We start from the raw sequence: 16,630 nt of genomic DNA, 5'->3' as shown, positions 1-16,630 counted from the left end.
AACCAAGCCCCTCTTGGGGTCAGTAACACAGTAGAAAAGGTCAGCGGCATCACCTTACGTCAGGTGTGCCTGGGTAGCAGCTTTACTGGAGTCCTTGTGGCTGGGTAAATGAGTCAGCCCCTCCTTGTCCGGTTTGCCCCTGGGGTTTGCTGGACTCCTCGCACAGCTGGGAGGCTTCTGGTGTGAGGGTTGCAGGAGCTCTCTAGTTGCTCCCTTCTCAGGGCTTCCCCCTTTTAAAGCCCTCCTCCCTACCATGCATAATTGACAGGGGCAGGGCTACTTTAGTCAGTGTGGGGTTTATGCACCTGTCACAGGTGGTTTTCATTATTAAGTTTACCTCACTTTATAGGTGCCTACAACCACCAAACCATTTCATGTAGACACCTAAACAGCCTGTACGTAGTAGCACTTTTCCACTCTAGTGAGCTAATGGTCAGCTCCTGTTGTCAGTCACCTGACCATCCACTTCCTTTTCAGAAGCCCCTGAAAAACATTTTATCTGCTACATGAAAAACATTTATCAGCTTGAGGCCAGCATGACTATTTCTTTGTTTTACTATAGGAGCTACCTCTCTTTTCATGGGGATGCTTGCTTTTTCGTATAAGCACTGTGGCTGGAATTTTTTTTTTTAATGTTTTCCATGTGAAAATTTGTGTCTGGGTTGGATTAAAATTTTAAAATGAACTTGATATTCTGTGTTCAGAAAGTTATGTTGTTGCTGGTTGCATTGGTAATGACAGGTTATGGCACTCTCTCTCTCCTAATCATTCCGCAGAATCCTTTCCACGAACGTCTGTGCACAAAGGAAGTTACACAACAGCTGGTAGAAAGAATTCTGGGAAATGTACGGGGCGGCAAGGCAAAAAAATTTTTTTTTAAATCCGTAAAAATTACCGTGAGGAGGAGCTATCCCAGTATTTCTTAGATGTGGCACTGTAGGCAGACACTAAATCTATCTTTTTCAGGGCATATGTTCTTATAGATTCCAAAAATAAATGGGTGTGTTTGTTTCTGTGTTGGGTGTGTTTTCACACCTTTTTAATTTTTCACAGGATGACTTGCTGTCCTTGAAAGTTGTTAGTGTCCTTCACCATCTTAGCATCAAAAGAGCCATTCAGGTCCTGAGAATAAATAACTTTGAACCCAACTGTCTGCGCAGGAGGCCATCTGATGAGGTAACAAGTTTTAAGTGAAGGCTAAATCATGTAGAGTATAATCCACTGGTTTTCCTTACAAGTGATTCTTGCTCTACTCACCCCCAGCCTTGACTGCTACCTGTCTCCAACTCTTCCCCGTCCCTTACTTTTTCCCTTCCTTCAACTTTCAAGTTGGGCCTTACCTATCTGGGACTCTGGCCCCTTTTCTTCCCCTTACCCCAGCCTGTTGAGTCAGTTCCTCTTGTCAAATCTCCCCTTTAATGACTGACTTTCTGGAATATATTCTATGTGCTATTTTAAGGGTAGAAGTGGAATCTATTGATTGTCTTGAATTAGGTGCACAGTTCCTGGTAAAGCTTTTTGTTAAGTCTTTATGAAATCTGTAGTTTTCTTAATATTTACCTTCTAAAATGGGTTGACCCTTGTAATCAAATATTATCTTGGGCTACCACTGTAGCTGTGTTTGTCTTACAGGCAGCTTGCTCTTGAGAGGGAATTATGATACTAAGATAAGGCCACCAGAACTGTGGTTCAAGATGCATCACATCTTTCTCTAAGGGATGCCCAGTATAGCAGTTCTTTGGGGATAACGGATTCTTACATATACTGGTGTAAATTGAAGTCACTCCACTGAAGTTAACAGTGGTGTAAAAACTGGTGTGAGCGACAGCAGAATCAGGCTTTTTGCATTCATGGACACAGCTCACATAATTTTACCATACTTGCTGCATGAGAGATTGGGGTGGGGGAGTTAGAACGTTGACCTCCATCTGAGATAACCAATCAGCTGCAAAGGCATGGATCAGATCAATATGTCTTCAGAAATCTTGCAGCTATATAAAAAATCCAAGTTCTGAATTGGTGTCCTGGTTACAATGAACTGTTTCAAATCACAATGCCTTTTCTAAAAGCTTCCGACAAGTTCTCATGACGTTCACAGGAGCATGAGGTAGCTTTCTTTATTCCACCCTTCAACAGCAGTACCACCAGCCTGTTCAACACACATTAATAAATGATCTTGAAATACCAGACTCGAAGGTGACGATGCTGAACAAGAGACAGCAGCCAAGGAGCTTGAAGAAGGAAATCTGTTCAACTTGTCAGGCACTTTGTAGGGGGCCTCCTAGTACAGCATCTCTGATGAAGACATGGGCTGGACCCCTACAACTGAGATCTGATTTGAAATTTCCCAATGTTTGGTGGGGGGAGGGGGAGGTCTGGGATTTTGGTCTAGGTGCATCTCCAGCCTGATAGTATAAAATGCCACAAGGTACCAATAAAAAAGAAGTGTTATGCATTTTGAGAGTGGAAGGTTGGTTAAAGTGAAGGGCAGAGAAGGAATTAAATTAAAGCTGGAACTAAGAAATCTTCATGACTGTAACTATTCCTGTTCACAGAACAATATCACCCCATCAGAGGTTACTCAGTGGACCAATCACCGTGTAATGGAGTGGTTACGCTCAGTTGACCTAGCAGAATATGCACCTAATTTGAGAGGGAGTGGTGTGCATGGTGGACTTATGGTAAGAGTTTAGTGTTTCACTTATAAGAGACTCCAGATAATATTTTAATACTATATATGGCTAAAACCAAATGTAACTCTGTGTTGCCATGTTAGCAATCTCCTTTTTACTTCAGTCTGTCCAAATGGGCAGTCATCTTTAGTAAGCTTCTTGCTGTTAGGAACCTTTATAAACACTGATGTGCTGGCCATTTAGGTAACAATGTTTCTGTACACCTACATTTTCCCTTGTATTCTCTTTCAGGTAAGGCATTCTCTACTTCTTGCCCTAAACTGTTGCTGTGTGCTGTTACACAGCTGGATGTGCTTCTGTAGTGGGAGAGTATTTTGATTCCTGTGACTAGTTTGTGCATCAGTTTGTAAAATACTTTGGGATCGTTCTGGATTTCAGACACTGTACAAATCATCTTCGTATAGTGATATTAATCTCTGCTGGCTCAGATACCACAATCAAGAGCACCATCTAAGTAACTAGGCTGGTAGATCAGATTCTTGTACAGAAACTGATTATAGAATGCAGAACATTGCTGTGCTGTTTGAGAAACGCACCACAGAGAACAGTTTCACTCTATGCTTATTCACTTTCCATTATATATTGTTGTTAAGCTTAAATAAAGTTCCCAACATTAAAACCGAGATGAAAATTACACATTAACATACTATTATCAGTTTGACAGGATCTCTGAAGCGCTCTCTCTAGTCATCCAATCAGAGAAACATTTTTTAAAAAAGAAAGAAGGTGGGGGGAAAGATCTTTTACCAGAAATGAAGGCATATTTTAAACACGATGGTGGGTCACTCTTACTTTCTCTTGTTTACTGTTGTCACTGAGAACTCTGCAAAACCACAGGAATAACCCTTTCTAAACTGAACAGATGTTAACTGGAGCAGGTGGGTGAGGTTCTATGGCCTGCAATGTGCAGGAAGTCAGACTAGATGATCATGATGGTCCCTTCTGACCTTAAAGTCTGAGTCTAACTCTTTTTTCTTCTCTTTTTATAGTGCATTTCTCCTAAAAATGGCCTATGCAACCCAAAAAATGCCCATAAAGTCTGGCATGGCCGCTGGCATCCTCAAGACCTAATCCAAGGGTATTGATTTCAGTTTGACTCTCTGTGGTTTGCTTCATAGGTCTTGGAACCTCGTTTTAATGTGGAAACCATGGCACAGTTGCTGAACATCCCACCAAACAAGACGCTGCTGAGACGCCATTTGGCGACCCATTTCAATTTACTGGTTGGTCAGGATGCCCAACATCAAAAGCGTGAAGCCATGGAATCTCCAGACTATGTCCTTTTAACTGCTACTGCCAAAGTGAAGGTAGGTCAATGCTTATTACTGTCCAATGTATGTGTGCATTTTAAGAAGCAGTTAAACTGCCACTTTGCCAGACATGTGGTGGTTTTACAAGCGTTCAGGGTGCTGTTCCCTGAGGCTTTGTGGGGCAGAAGGGAGGAAAGCTAACTCAGTTAGTAGAGCATCACACTTTTAATCTGAGAGCCCAAGATTCAAGTTCCTGCTCAATCCAAGTGCTTTTTAGAGTGGGAGGGTGATCAGTGGCGAAGATGCTAGGCTGAGTTAGGAGAGCTGTAGGACCCTACCAGATTCACAGCCGTGAAAAACGCATCACTGACCGTGCTATCTGGTCTCCCCTGTGAAATTTGGTCTTTTGTGTACTGTTTCCCTATACGATACAGATTTCACCAAGCAGACCAGCGTTTCTCAAACTGGGGGTCCCACCCCAAAAAGGGCTTACGGGGATCGCAAGGTTATTTTAGGGGGCATTGTGGTATTACCACCCTTACTTCTGCGCTGCCTTCAGAGCTGGGTGTACAGAGAGCGGCGGCTGTTGGCCGGGCGCCCAGCTCTGAAGGCAGCGCCCCACCCACAGCAGCGCAGAAGTAAGGGTGTCAATACCACACCAGGCCACCTTACTTCTGCACTGCTGCCTTCAGAGCTGGGCAGCCGGAGAGTGGCGGCTGCTGGCCAAGGGCCCAGCTCTGCAGGCAGCAGCACAGAAGTAAGGGTGGCAACACCATACCAGGCCATCCTTACTGCTGCTTCTAACGGCTCTGCCTTCAGAGGTGGGCTCCCAGCCAGCAGCCACCGCTCTCCAGCTGCCCAGCTCTGAAGGCAGCACCACCACCAGCAGCACAGAGGTAAGGGTGGCAATACCGTGACACACACCCCCCCCTTCAATAACCTTGTGACGACACTCCCCTCTCCCCCCCCCCCCCATTACCTTTTGGGTCAGTACCCCTACAGTTACACCAGCATGAAATTTCAGATTTAAATAGCTGAAATCATGACGTTTTAAAATCCCATGATTCTGAAATTGACCAAAATGGACTATGAATTTGGTAGGGCCCTACAGATCTAGAATCAGTTCCTGGCTCTGCTGCGGGCTTTGTGTGTGACCTTGTGTGATGTGTCTGTGCTTTAGTTTCCCAGTGGTAAATGAAGATAATGCTTCCTTTCTTCTGTCTTTTGCCCTGTTCATTTATATTTGTAAGCTGCTTGGGACAGAGACAGTCTCTTACTCTGTGTGTGTGTTCAGTATTTAACACAATGGGACCCTGATCTCAGTTGTGAATCTCTAGGTGCTACTGTTACACAAATAATAAGAAGAATGAGGATCTGTTTCTTCCTGGTTTTGGTTGTAGTGAAATTTGAAATATTCAGGCTAACATGTTTAGGATGTGAGCCTCTATTATTTGTTTGCAGTTAAATACCTGATGGAAGAATAAAAGCTTAATTAAATCCAGGCTGAGTAAATTACCAAATTCCTGATTTTATGACAGTTTTTTCCAACTTTTTAAGCCAAAGAAGCTTGCCTTCAGCAATTTTGGAAGTCTGAGGAAGAAGAAGCAGGATGATGTGGAAGAGTATGTGTGCCCGATGGAACTGGGACAGGCATCTGGAAGTGGGTCTAAGAAAGGATTTAAGGCTGGCTTGGATATCCGAGTGTATGATGATGACGATTTGGATAGACTGGAGCAGGTGAACCAACTTTTGCTGTTTGTATTCGGCGATGGCGCTGTTGGGTTTGAATGGCATACCCAGTGTTTACCTTGGCTTGTTTAGCTCCTTGTCACCAGCAGTCATGGAACACCATGGTACTGCCAAAAAATATGGTTCCTGACACAAGTCCAAAGGAACTACTTATGCGCAGAATTTGGACTCTAATTTGGCACAAGTAAGCTTTTCCACAACACCAAAACTTACTCCCCCACAATTGGCATAATGTAGCATGTTTGTTGCTTAATGTATTTACTGAATTACCACCACAGATGAGTATAAATTATTTTTTCCCCTATGACCTGTTTCTTGTAGATGGAAGATTCGGAAGGGACAGTGAGGCAAATAGGAGCATTCTCTGAAGGCATCAACAACTTGACAGTAAGCCTTAAAATACTGCCAGTAGAACTAAAATGTCCGTGCTTTGAATATGGCCCAAAACCTTAGACAACCTCCTGTACTAAGAAATGTCCCAAAGTATTGCCAAGCACAGCTCTACTTCACTCTTCTTAGCAGACCATCTGTGTTTGGGAGCTGACTTTTTTTTTTTTTTTTTTTTCCCCCCCCAGCCCTTTGGGTGGTTGCTTTGGGCAGGTTTTAGTCTATTGCGGAACTTGGTGAAAGTTCATTTTTCTATTGTGAAACTCCTGCTATATTTAAGTCGACTGAAAGTCCAGAATTATTGTGCAAATCGGAGTTCTGCTTATATTTAACGCTAAGGTTTTGTCATGGTTATTTTTAGTAAAAGTCATAGATAGGTCATGGGCAATAAACAAAAATTCACAGGAGCTGTGACCTGTCTGTGACTTTACTAAAAGTAACCAGGGGAGGTGGGGACAGGGATAAGTAGGGGTGGAGGAATGACAGCTGGAGTCCCATGAGGGAGGGACTGACAGGCGGAGCCCCACTGCCGTGGGGGGGGGGGCGCACAGGCCTAGCTCCAGGAGCTACAGTGGGGGTGCGCAGCCACAGGGGGGCGCATAGCCTCCGCTCCAGAGCTGGCTGCGGGGCAGGGGCACAGAGTCCTGGCGCCAGCCCGAGCCACAGGTGCACGGGGGAGGGAAGAGGGGCACACGGCCCTGGGAAGCCGCGAGGTTTGACAGCTGAAGCCGAAGAAGTCACACAGGTCTGGTAAAGTCACTGAATCCGTGACTGCTGTGACGTCCGTGACTACATCGTAGCCTTAGTTATCGTGAACCACCACAAAGAATGTCCCAGGTGTGGTTTGGTTTGGGTTGGTTTTCTGTAAAATCATGGGCTCCAACCTGAACCCAAATCTGGTCTTTTTTCACCACACTGCAAAGGGGCTAGACATCAGCCAGGTACCATAGCTGAAGGTTCCCCTAGTGGGGAGGAGTCCCCAGTGTGTAGAGCCTCCAATAGCTGACTCCTGCATCATCACTGGTGTAGGGGTAATCCCGCTGGGGATGAAGGGTGTGGCCACTATGGCAATCCCTGGCTGGTGGATGGCCCTTCATCGGCAGAGGCAGCCAGGCATACTGGGACTGCTCTACATTATGCCAAAGACCAAAACAGCTTTAGGATCAGGGAGCTGCAAATGATTCTCTGCTGTCATCTCCACCCAGCATATACTGGATGCAGAAGAGGAGTGGGGTGAATGACTTCACCCTAGAGGATTCACTACAGTTGCATTGCATTTTATTTTCCTGAGACTACACAATTCTGAGTTCTTAATTTTGTCAGAGTCTGTGTTAATTCTTCCTTTGTTTCCTTTGCAGCACATGTTAAAAGAAGACGAAATGTTTAAAGACTTTGCTACTTGCTCTCCTTGCGCCAGTATAACAGATGAAGATTCAAATGTGTGACCGTAACTGCCGAATACCAGTAAAGAATTCAGTTTCTTATATGCTAGGAACATCATCGTTATATGTGATGGGCAGCAGATCATGTACATTACATTGTTCTTGCTTCTGTTTGTTAGAAGTGATATTTTTGAGTGGATAAGGAGAAAAGGTGCCTATTCTAAAGTTGCCATAAAAAATAAACCAACCAGACACTGGTGAACGGTAGTGTAATTGTTTTTACTATATTTAATGTACAAACCTGTGACATATATTCCAAAGTATTGCATTTACAATGGGCTGCCATAATGCTCTTTATGCTTATTCATGTTGTGAAATGTGCGGTTTCAAAATAATAGGAAACATTCAACTTGTAAATAACATGCATCAGCATTCAGTGTGGCTTTCAGCTGAAAAAAGATATCACTGGTGGCCTATATTAATGGATTTGTCCAAAGTAAATACCAGTTCTTTCCTTTCGTATCCAGCGTAGGCCTCCGGGCCCCACTGCCCTACACAAAACTCAAGGTAACTCTTGACTGTTGCTGTCTTATTTTTATACTGTTTTATATATAAAAAAAATTATATGAAGTGCATGTAAAGCAGAAGTTTTATTTTGTGACATAAAGTGGTGAAAGGTTCAATTGTTTTTTAAAGGGATGATCCCAGTTTGCAAACCAGCTGGTTACTGGAAAAGTCGTACTGACCTTTGAACTGTTTGCTTCCTTTTGTTTTTAATTTTTGCAACGTGTCGTCAACATTCTTATGTTTTGGATGAAGCTATTGTGAAATGTAGATCTGCTTGCATCACATTTCTAAATCTGTAATATCTGAAATTTCTCTTCTTTTCTTTTTTCCTCCAATAGCAGCTGTTAACATTAAAGTAAAGTTTTAATGGTATTAAAAATATTCTGGAAAATTCACAGCTTGAAATTGAGGAATGCTCAGTGTGGGGAAGGATATTTCTGTATTGTGTTTCCAATAGGATGGCTTGTATAGTTGCAAAAGTTATGTAGAGAAACATATAGGAAATGTATAATTTCCCAGCATTAAACCTAAGGCAGGGTTTTGCCCCAAGAATAAGTCCAATACCAAAACACACGTTGCCTAATACTTATGCCTCTGTAAAGCACAGCTCCTTTTCTGCTTTGAAATAATCAGGTTTCTAAAATTCTAACTAGCCAGTGAAAATCTTGTGTCCAACATTCTATAGAACTTGATAGTTCTTATCAAAAAATGCTAGCTCTTTGTCTGTTAAAATGATGATTGTTAAGGTGTTGAATGTTGCATGTATTGTAACACAGTGGCATGATTCTTCATTACTTGTGGGGAAAAAAACTACAGCTAGATTAATTATCTTACCATGTTGTTTGCTTTAACAGAAGGGTTTCATCATGCTTTTCGTCATCGCTCTTGTTACAAGCATTGGGAAGGACGCTGTTCTAGATAAGTTGGTTATTACAGTCTAACCAATGTTAGATTTATGGCAATTTCAATACATCTGATGTATTGTTACAGAAGTTGGGAAGGCAATCGAGACGTTATCAAGATTTTTAATATGGGCTTCTACAAGTTGCTGGGAGGGATTTGAGACTTTTTGACGGTTAGCAGTATAACCGTGTACGCTGTTACCAGTCTGGTTTTTTACAGGATGGGCAGCCTAGGTTTATATTTATTTATAACTACAATAACTTCAATAGAACCAATTACGTTATGCATTACATTGAACTCTGCCATTCGTTGCTTACTAACTAGAGCCTGGCAAATAATTCATCATGAATTATTTATTCATTATTCAAAATTATTGATGGAATAATTTCTGCAAATAATTCTTGGTCTATAGCTTGATCGTCTGCAATTTCTTGTGATGGTTTGATATCTGAGCTATTTTGATTGGACAGCTAGGTCACGTGGTAAGCGTCTGTTCCCTGACTGGCTAAGTGTAACACTTAGAATAAGGTCTCCAGTGTGAATACTTGTGAATTTGAAGTTTGCTTTCTGTGAATATTCTGCAGTATAATTACTATTTGTTTTGAAATAGTGCCCAACCAGGGATCCGGGTCCTGTTGTGCTAGGCACTGCACAAACACAAGAAGACATGGGCCCCTGCCCTTGGGAACCAACAGTTGCTTAAAATTCACTCATTTGCAAACTCTCTTGGAAGTGAGCACAATAGTTAAAACATTCACAGAAAGAGATCCCAAGGGGATTATAAACATACATATTGAAACAAATATTCACAGAAAGCTGTTTTTTTCCCCATTCAGCCCTATCAATAAGCCTATTGAGAGCTTTAGATGTTCATTTGTTTTTAATTTTAATGTAAATAGAGGTCTTTTCAAAAATCATTCTTTTCAGCAGTTTACTGGTTGGAAAAAGGCCATCCTATCCAAGCTACCTATCATCTGAACTTTGATTATTTTATGGAGAGAGTAATATAAATGCTAAAATAAAGTCAGGAAGTTAAAACAAACATACACTTATGATATTTTAAATTTTGTGTGTAAAGAGGGGCAACATAAACTAATATGTATTGCTGTGTAAAAGCAAATAAAATCTGTTGGAAAATGCCAAATATTTCTGGGCTTCTGCATTTTTAAAATAATATCTCAGTTGTCTGTCTTCTTTATAGTTTCAATTGACCTTAGAATACTTTTCAAACTAATTTTCTGGAAAGTTATGTTCTCGTCGTTTAAAAGGGGGGGAAAAAAAAAAAAGCCAAGCAGAATTCCAGTGGTTATATGTTTATTCATCCATCCATCCATATATAAAGTTCTATTAGGCTAGCCGATTCTTTGATTTCTAAGGGGTCTCCAGTTTTATTTCTGAGAGAGAGACCTAAACCAGCCCAGCTTGATGGCAACAATGTCATGAAAAAGCTCTGCACTCTGTTCCTGGGTTGTTCAATAATGATCTCTCAAAGCCGCGTTAGTTGACCCATTGATCTCTTGATACCGTGCCATAGTGGATTTGCACTGTGAAAAGTGAAATGATGATATTTTGGCACATCTGCAAAGAGTTTCAAAGTGCTGTGCAAACAATAGTTAAGCTTCACAAAATCCTGTTTTGAAGTAGGGGAACAGAGGCACAGATAGGTTAAGTGACTTGCCCAGGGTCACATAGGTAGTCTGTGACAGGGCAGGGAATATAGAACCATGATTCCCAATCTTGTGCTTTAAGCGCAAGACCTGCCTTTCTCAGGAAATGGAGGAGAATGAACAACTGGAAGCTAGAATACATTAAATAAAACTTTTCTGTATGTTTGTTTACAATGATGAGCAGAAGTGGACCTTGAGCTATATAGAGTTCTTATTCAAAAAAGCCCTTTGAGATTAGCTCATCATTGATTATGGTCACTTTTTAAAATGACATTTTAATTTTCTTTAGCCTTTTATTTTTCAGGAAAATTTCTGCCTCTCTCCCAGTTATGGTTGCTTCCTAGCAATCCTTCTCGTGGTATCACTTTGCGGAAGAAGGCCTGCACCTCCTTCACCATAACCTTGTACCTTTTTTATGCCTCTCAGTTCTCCTGACCACATGACACTCAGTATGAACGCTCACCACTGCCCCACAAATATCTCCATTTAACCATTGTGCCTTCAACATCTTATTTGCAGCAGGACATTTCCCTACTAAGTGACTGCTCTCTTCCTCCCAGTAGGGAGGCTCTCAGTATATTGTGCAGCTGTGAAAACTGAACCAGAACCTTCAGGCTTTTCTTTTGGGAATACGAATACCAGCATCTAGTTCTTATACAGCACTTTTCATCCATGGATCTCAAAGTGCTTCACAAAGGAGGTGAGCGTCATGCTCCCCATTTTCCAGATGGGAAATTGAGGCACAGGGAGGTCACCCAGCAGGCCAATGCCAGAGCCAGGAATAGAATCCAAGTCTCCCAAGTCCCAGTCCAGTTCTTTTATTCACATGGCTATAGCCCAGCATAAGGCTCTAATACAGAGGTGCTCAAACCGGGGGAGGGAGTGCACGGGAAGCTGTAGGGGGGGAAAAACCTTCCTGCGCACATTTTACCCACTGCAATGAATAGCAAAGCTCATTCCTCCAGACATATCAGTCCTCAGAGGGCACTGTGTATCTTGACGGATTTCTGTTACGCCTGCAAAGCATTATACAAAGTTTTTGCCCTCTGTATGTTAATCCGTTTGCTGCAACACAGTGTGCGCATTTACTTGTAAGCATCAACCACAATTGCAGTTTTGCTTTTGCTCTTATTACAGTGGATCACTGGCTCTTTTTGAATCAATGCCTTAATGGGTTTCATATTTAGTGAGAGTTGCATGTTGATTTTTTTTAAAATCCGTATACGTACTTCTGTGGCGGAGGGAGGGGGTCACGCTAGTAACTACTTATAGACACAAAGAAGGGGCGTGCAGTCAAATAAGTTTGAGTACCACTGTCCTAACGGCCCCCGGTGCTGCATCTTCGTGCATGCCAGCTAACCACACAGGTCCTGTTTCTATATTGTGACCTAAATTGACTGTTTGGAGTAAACATCTTAATTTTTTTTTCTTTCCAAAGAGCTTTGAGTGTATCTTACTATAATAGGACTTGTTTATTCCTTGCAATGTAGAACTAAAAAGTTAGGAACTCAGATACCACATAACTTGCAGCGATTGGAAAAATATTTTCTGTGTGTAATTTAGATGTACATCTCTTCAAATCTTGAAACAAATATGATCTTGAGAGATGGGGAGGAATACTTCAAAGAGGAACTGCAAAACTTTTCGAAGCAAATGAAGCAAAACCTCTTCCATATCCAAATCAGTAAAAGATCGTGTCCTCAGATTAGGGAAATGCTCTGCTTTGTTACGTCCTCTGAAGAGGAGCCACACAATTGTTGGCAAGCAAATAAGAACTGATTTCCAGTCTCTTGTAATTTCTGAGTCTATACAGGCCCCTGATTCTGCTACTGATTGGCATATTAAACAGTTTAGTTCTTTTTGTCATAAAAGACTGGACACTGGGGACAGTTGAAGCTTAGGGAATCATCTGCTTGGAGGTGAGTAGTTGAATCTGTGGATACAGATGAGTTTCCGTAAGAGAAAGCACAGAAGAGAGATGTTAGGTCTGCCAACAAATAAGGAGAGAGAGAAGATTGAGTGGGGGTCACTGAAGCAGTGGCCAACATGGAAGGAGAACCAGGAGCTTCAAAACACTAAAGTAGAAAGGAAGAGAAGTTAATCAGTGATATTAAAGATTACAACTAGATCAAAAAGAGCAAGAGCAGAGACTTGCACCTTAATCTTACCTCTGAAGAAGTTGTTGGTGACCTTCATGAGGGAAGTTTTTGTGGAGTGGAGAAGGGCTGAAGTAGCTCAGGAAGAGATTGGAGGAGAAGAAGCCTAACCAGCAGAGAGTAGATAACATGCACAAGGATTTGCGAGAGAGAGGGGAGAAGAAAGATAAGTTGGTAAGGCCTGTGCATTTGAGGGAGGGGTGTTGGGTTTTTTTAGGTTGAGAGAAGAGAGACAAGCATGCTTGTTGGCTGGTGGAAAACAGCCAGCAGGCCAGGAGTGGGAGGATGGGAAGTATGATGAGATGGTTGAGAGATTAAAGGCAGAGAGTTAGAAGGAAGATCTCCACATCAATGACTGCCATCAAAGAGGGAAAGGAGGAATGGAGAGGAGAAGGAATAAAGTTCTTACAGGACAGTGTTTGACAATATTGATGAGATCCTGGGCAGAGGAAGTGGTTTCATTGAAGAATTGAGGTTTGGAAGTAGCAGAACTAAAACTGGCCTGGGTTCATCCAGGCAAATGCTATGAAGATGGCATGCATCTGACTATCATGTTTAGCGAATCCAAGAAAAGAGAGGAGGGGGATGGATTTTGTAAGAATGGAAGAGCTTGTTTATATAAACTGTTATGTATTCATAAAAGGTGGTGTATGGAACAGCCCTAGTGTCTGGGTTTCCCCAGGAGAAGGACAGTACAGGCAGGTAGGAACAGTGTAAGCTTCCCCACCTTGTCATGCAAATGTCCCCCCATCCTTGACTTGCAAGGTATTTCTCTGGGGCAAGTGGATAACCTAGCTTCCATTCTTTCCTTGGCCTTTCTCCTGGGTATTAGTTATTGCTAGCAAATTTTGCAAAATGGACAAGTGTCCACTAGGAATGCACCTGAAACCACCCGCTCATTTCACACAGCTCTCTGAAGAGCTGTCAGATGGCAATGAAGGTTGGTCTCTACTGTCCTGAGCTGAATTTGAACCAGTGTTCTGGATGGCTCCATATTCCCATGAGCCAGCCAGCCTCCCTAGAAGGGCTTGATTGTTAAAACAGAAAAGGATACGGTAAGTTAAACAACTGGTGCTGGAATTAACGATGAAGGTGTAAAGTCTGAATAATGCACACTGAGGAAGTGCTACTGTGTGTGAAAGCTACCCAACCTGTTCAGCTGGTTTCTGGTAGTGAGCTGGATGAGAGCATGCCCAGAAAAATGTGTATCTGCCTTTCCGGAACTGTGACCTGTTTGCACAGCATAGTTCTGCTATTGGTGTGACTTTTTTCTGGAAAGCAGTGGGTGAACATTGTGCATATTTAAAGGTATGACTTAACCGAGTGACCACGCAGCTTTCACTGAGAGGAAAAAGAAGCTACCCCAGAGCATTCTGCATGTGGGAATATCTTTTTTGCCGAGAAAATGGGCCAGAAATTATCACAGGAATATAATGAGAAAAACAAGGCTGACATTCTCATTATAAACGAGGTGTTCAGCCAAGGAGTGGTCCATGCATCTCAAAAGCTGAAAGAATACCTTGGATTTGAAGATCCTCAGAGCCAATTCCGCCCAGCCATGGATACTTTAAATGAGATCTTTTTGGTTAACTTCATCAGTTTCTGTATTGAAAAAGGAGTGGAGGAGCGTATCGCGACCAGCAAGATGACAAAGCAACAGTCTTTGCTGCTTGGGATTGACTGGATCTGGACTTTATCTGGAGCCGACAAACAAATCAATCTTCAGATCGCCGTGCAGTCTTTGCAGATGGCTGAGCTCCTCCACGATGAAACTGGGCCCAGCAAGGAAGCCACGTTAGCAGACCAGCCTTTCAAAAACCAAAGCAGGTTTGAGAAGCTGGAAGAGTTCTGCACACTGGTGGGACAAGACTGCCTGGGCCTCTTTATAATGTTTGGAGTACCAGGGAAGCCTAAGGATATCAGAGGAGTCCTGCTTGACAGCATCAACAAGGAGAAACGAAAAAATCACCTGTCAGGCGAGAATGCTCTAAAGCAGTTCGTCTTGAACACTGACAGCTTCCTCTCCACAAAAGAAATGCTTGAAAACTGCCTCTGTAAGAAAAATGGGCTCAAGGAGGTGGGCAAGGTGTATATTAACTTTCTTTAAACTCCTGGTTTATGGTAAAAGGGCTGTGAACCCAATCACCAAAGAATATCCAGTCCTGGTCTTTCAATCATCTGCATTTCTTTCTCTCTCACACACTATTGAACATAGTTACTTAGTCCAGGCAGTTGATTTTTATAGAACCTAAGATGATTAACTCTCTTTCCAGTTTTTAAATCAACACTATATACATTCCAGAAAATGTGTTCGTACCGGAGGCTTAATTTTAAGAATATTCTGTTCTTCAGAACTTTAATACTCCACACCCAAACCTTTGAAAGATCTTTTGGAAGAGTTGAGTTCACTACATTTACCTAGAGAGTGTGGGCACTTCTTAAACAGAAAGTTGCTATAAAGACCGTTGTTGGTTTTTTTAATTTGGAATGAGAGAGAAGGGCAATGATGCCATGATTTTATAATGCTGGGTGTAAAATCTCAGTTGTTTCATGATTGCAGAGACTAATCCTGCTGTGGCATGGATGTAGACTGAATGATCGTAAGAAGCTTTCCTATATGTAACTCTTTTCACTAGTAAATGGTAGTCTGTTAATCATTTATTATTGTATTGCTGTAATGCCTAGACTTTGTAATGTCTTTGGAATCAAACCTTGCAGAAAACACCTCGTAAGAGACAAAATCCCAGCCCCAAAAACACTAGACGAGGCAGACAAAGCGGGGGAGGTTAGGACTGAAAGAAAGTATCACTATTTGGTTAAAGGAAAGTGGTCTTGCAGAGTATTTTAAGACTTAAAATAGGGGGTGAAATCCTGGCTTCACTGAAGTCCATGGCAGTTTTGCCATTGACTTCAATGGCGATAGAACAGTGGTTCTCAAACTTTTGCACTGGTGACCCCTTTCACACAGAGAGCCTCTGAGTGCGACCCCTCCTTTATAAATTAAAAACACTTTGTATATATTTAACACCATTATAAATGCTGGAGGCAAAGCAGGATTTGGGGGTGGAGGCTGACAGCTCGGGACCCCCCCATCTAAGAACCCTGTGACCCCCTGAGGGGTCCTGACCCCCAGTTTGAGAACCCCTGTGATAGAATTTCACGCTGTCTTGTACTTGAAGTTAAATCCCCCAGGTATTACATATGCTCTCTGTGTGCTTTTAATTATTCAGAGATTAATTATTCTTTTCAACATTTTAGGACTTAGTCATGCTCCATTGTCAGCCACATTCTTGATTTCCCACCCTTCTCCCTGCCTAATTTGTAGTTAGCAACATGTGAGTTTCAGGTTGTATAATCCCAAATACTTTTTCAAGGGAGAGCAAGTAGTGATTATGTGTATAAGAGGAATTTACAAATTCACTATGTGGTCACAAATTAAATGACTTTGGTTACTTGGTAGTGATACTTTAAACCAGCTTACACCTTTGAAAAGACTTTACATTCTATACTTGTGGATATTTAACTTTTGGGATATTAAGCTCCTTTTCACAAATCCTTTTCATATTTTTTCTACTTTAAGTTGTATAGTCAAATTTCTATTTTAATGTAAAAATTGTATTCGACAAAATAAAACACCTAATATTGAGAATCAATTAGCTGTACTGAATTTGCAATCTTTGTGGTTATGAAAATGGAGATGATATGGCCTGATGTAACTCAGGCATACCTCAGCTAAAGTCAGTTGCCTTACACCAGTATAAAAGAGAGCTCAGAATCGAGCCTGGAATTCCTAGCAGATTTCTGTGACGCAAGGAATTAGGCCCATCGGTGAACTGAAAATACGAGAAGAAAAAACAGTAAGGGCACTGCAATTTG

At 42.0% G+C, this 16,630-nt stretch overlaps 2 protein-coding genes across 9 annotated transcripts in view; both read left to right on the top strand.

The window, feature by feature from the left end:
• The window catches only part of PPFIBP1 (PPFIA binding protein 1), a 180,262-nt gene extending 170,221 nt beyond the window's left edge, over window positions 1–10,041 (top strand). For all 8 annotated transcript variants that reach the window (XM_074937070.1, XM_074937036.1, XM_074937061.1 and 5 more), the window contains 6 exons: window positions 1,054–1,176; window positions 2,556–2,681; window positions 3,812–4,000; window positions 5,501–5,680; window positions 6,014–6,079; window positions 7,438–10,041. In XM_074937070.1, coding sequence (XP_074793171.1) covers window positions 1,054–1,176; window positions 2,556–2,681; window positions 3,812–4,000; window positions 5,501–5,680; window positions 6,014–6,079; window positions 7,438–7,524 — 771 coding nt within the window. In that variant the 3' untranslated portion in view covers window positions 7,525–10,041. The remainder of the gene's footprint in view (window positions 1–1,053; window positions 1,177–2,555; window positions 2,682–3,811; window positions 4,001–5,500; window positions 5,681–6,013; window positions 6,080–7,437) is intronic.
• Window positions 10,042–13,964: 3,923 nt separating this feature from the next.
• Window positions 13,965–16,393, top strand: REP15 (RAB15 effector protein). The gene has a single exon (XM_074949146.1). The coding sequence runs from the start codon at window positions 14,160–14,162 to the stop codon at window positions 14,859–14,861; it is 702 nt and encodes a 233-aa protein (XP_074805247.1). The 5' UTR covers window positions 13,965–14,159; the 3' UTR covers window positions 14,862–16,393.
• The last annotated feature ends 237 nt before the right edge of the window (window positions 16,394–16,630 follow it).

This window comes from Natator depressus, chromosome 1 (genome assembly GCF_965152275.1).
Source record: "Natator depressus isolate rNatDep1 chromosome 1, rNatDep2.hap1, whole genome shotgun sequence".
NCBI classification, from domain to species: Eukaryota; Metazoa; Chordata; order Testudines; family Cheloniidae; genus Natator; species Natator depressus.
The sequence above is the reverse complement of the archived record's forward strand: the minus strand, read 5'-3'. Positions and strand labels throughout refer to the sequence as shown.

What these genes read in the sequence shown, in the direction of transcription:
- REP15 (XM_074949146.1), top strand. Translation starts at nt 14,160, where the DNA reads ATGGGCCAGAAATTATCACAGGAATATAATGAGAAAAACAAGGCTGAC.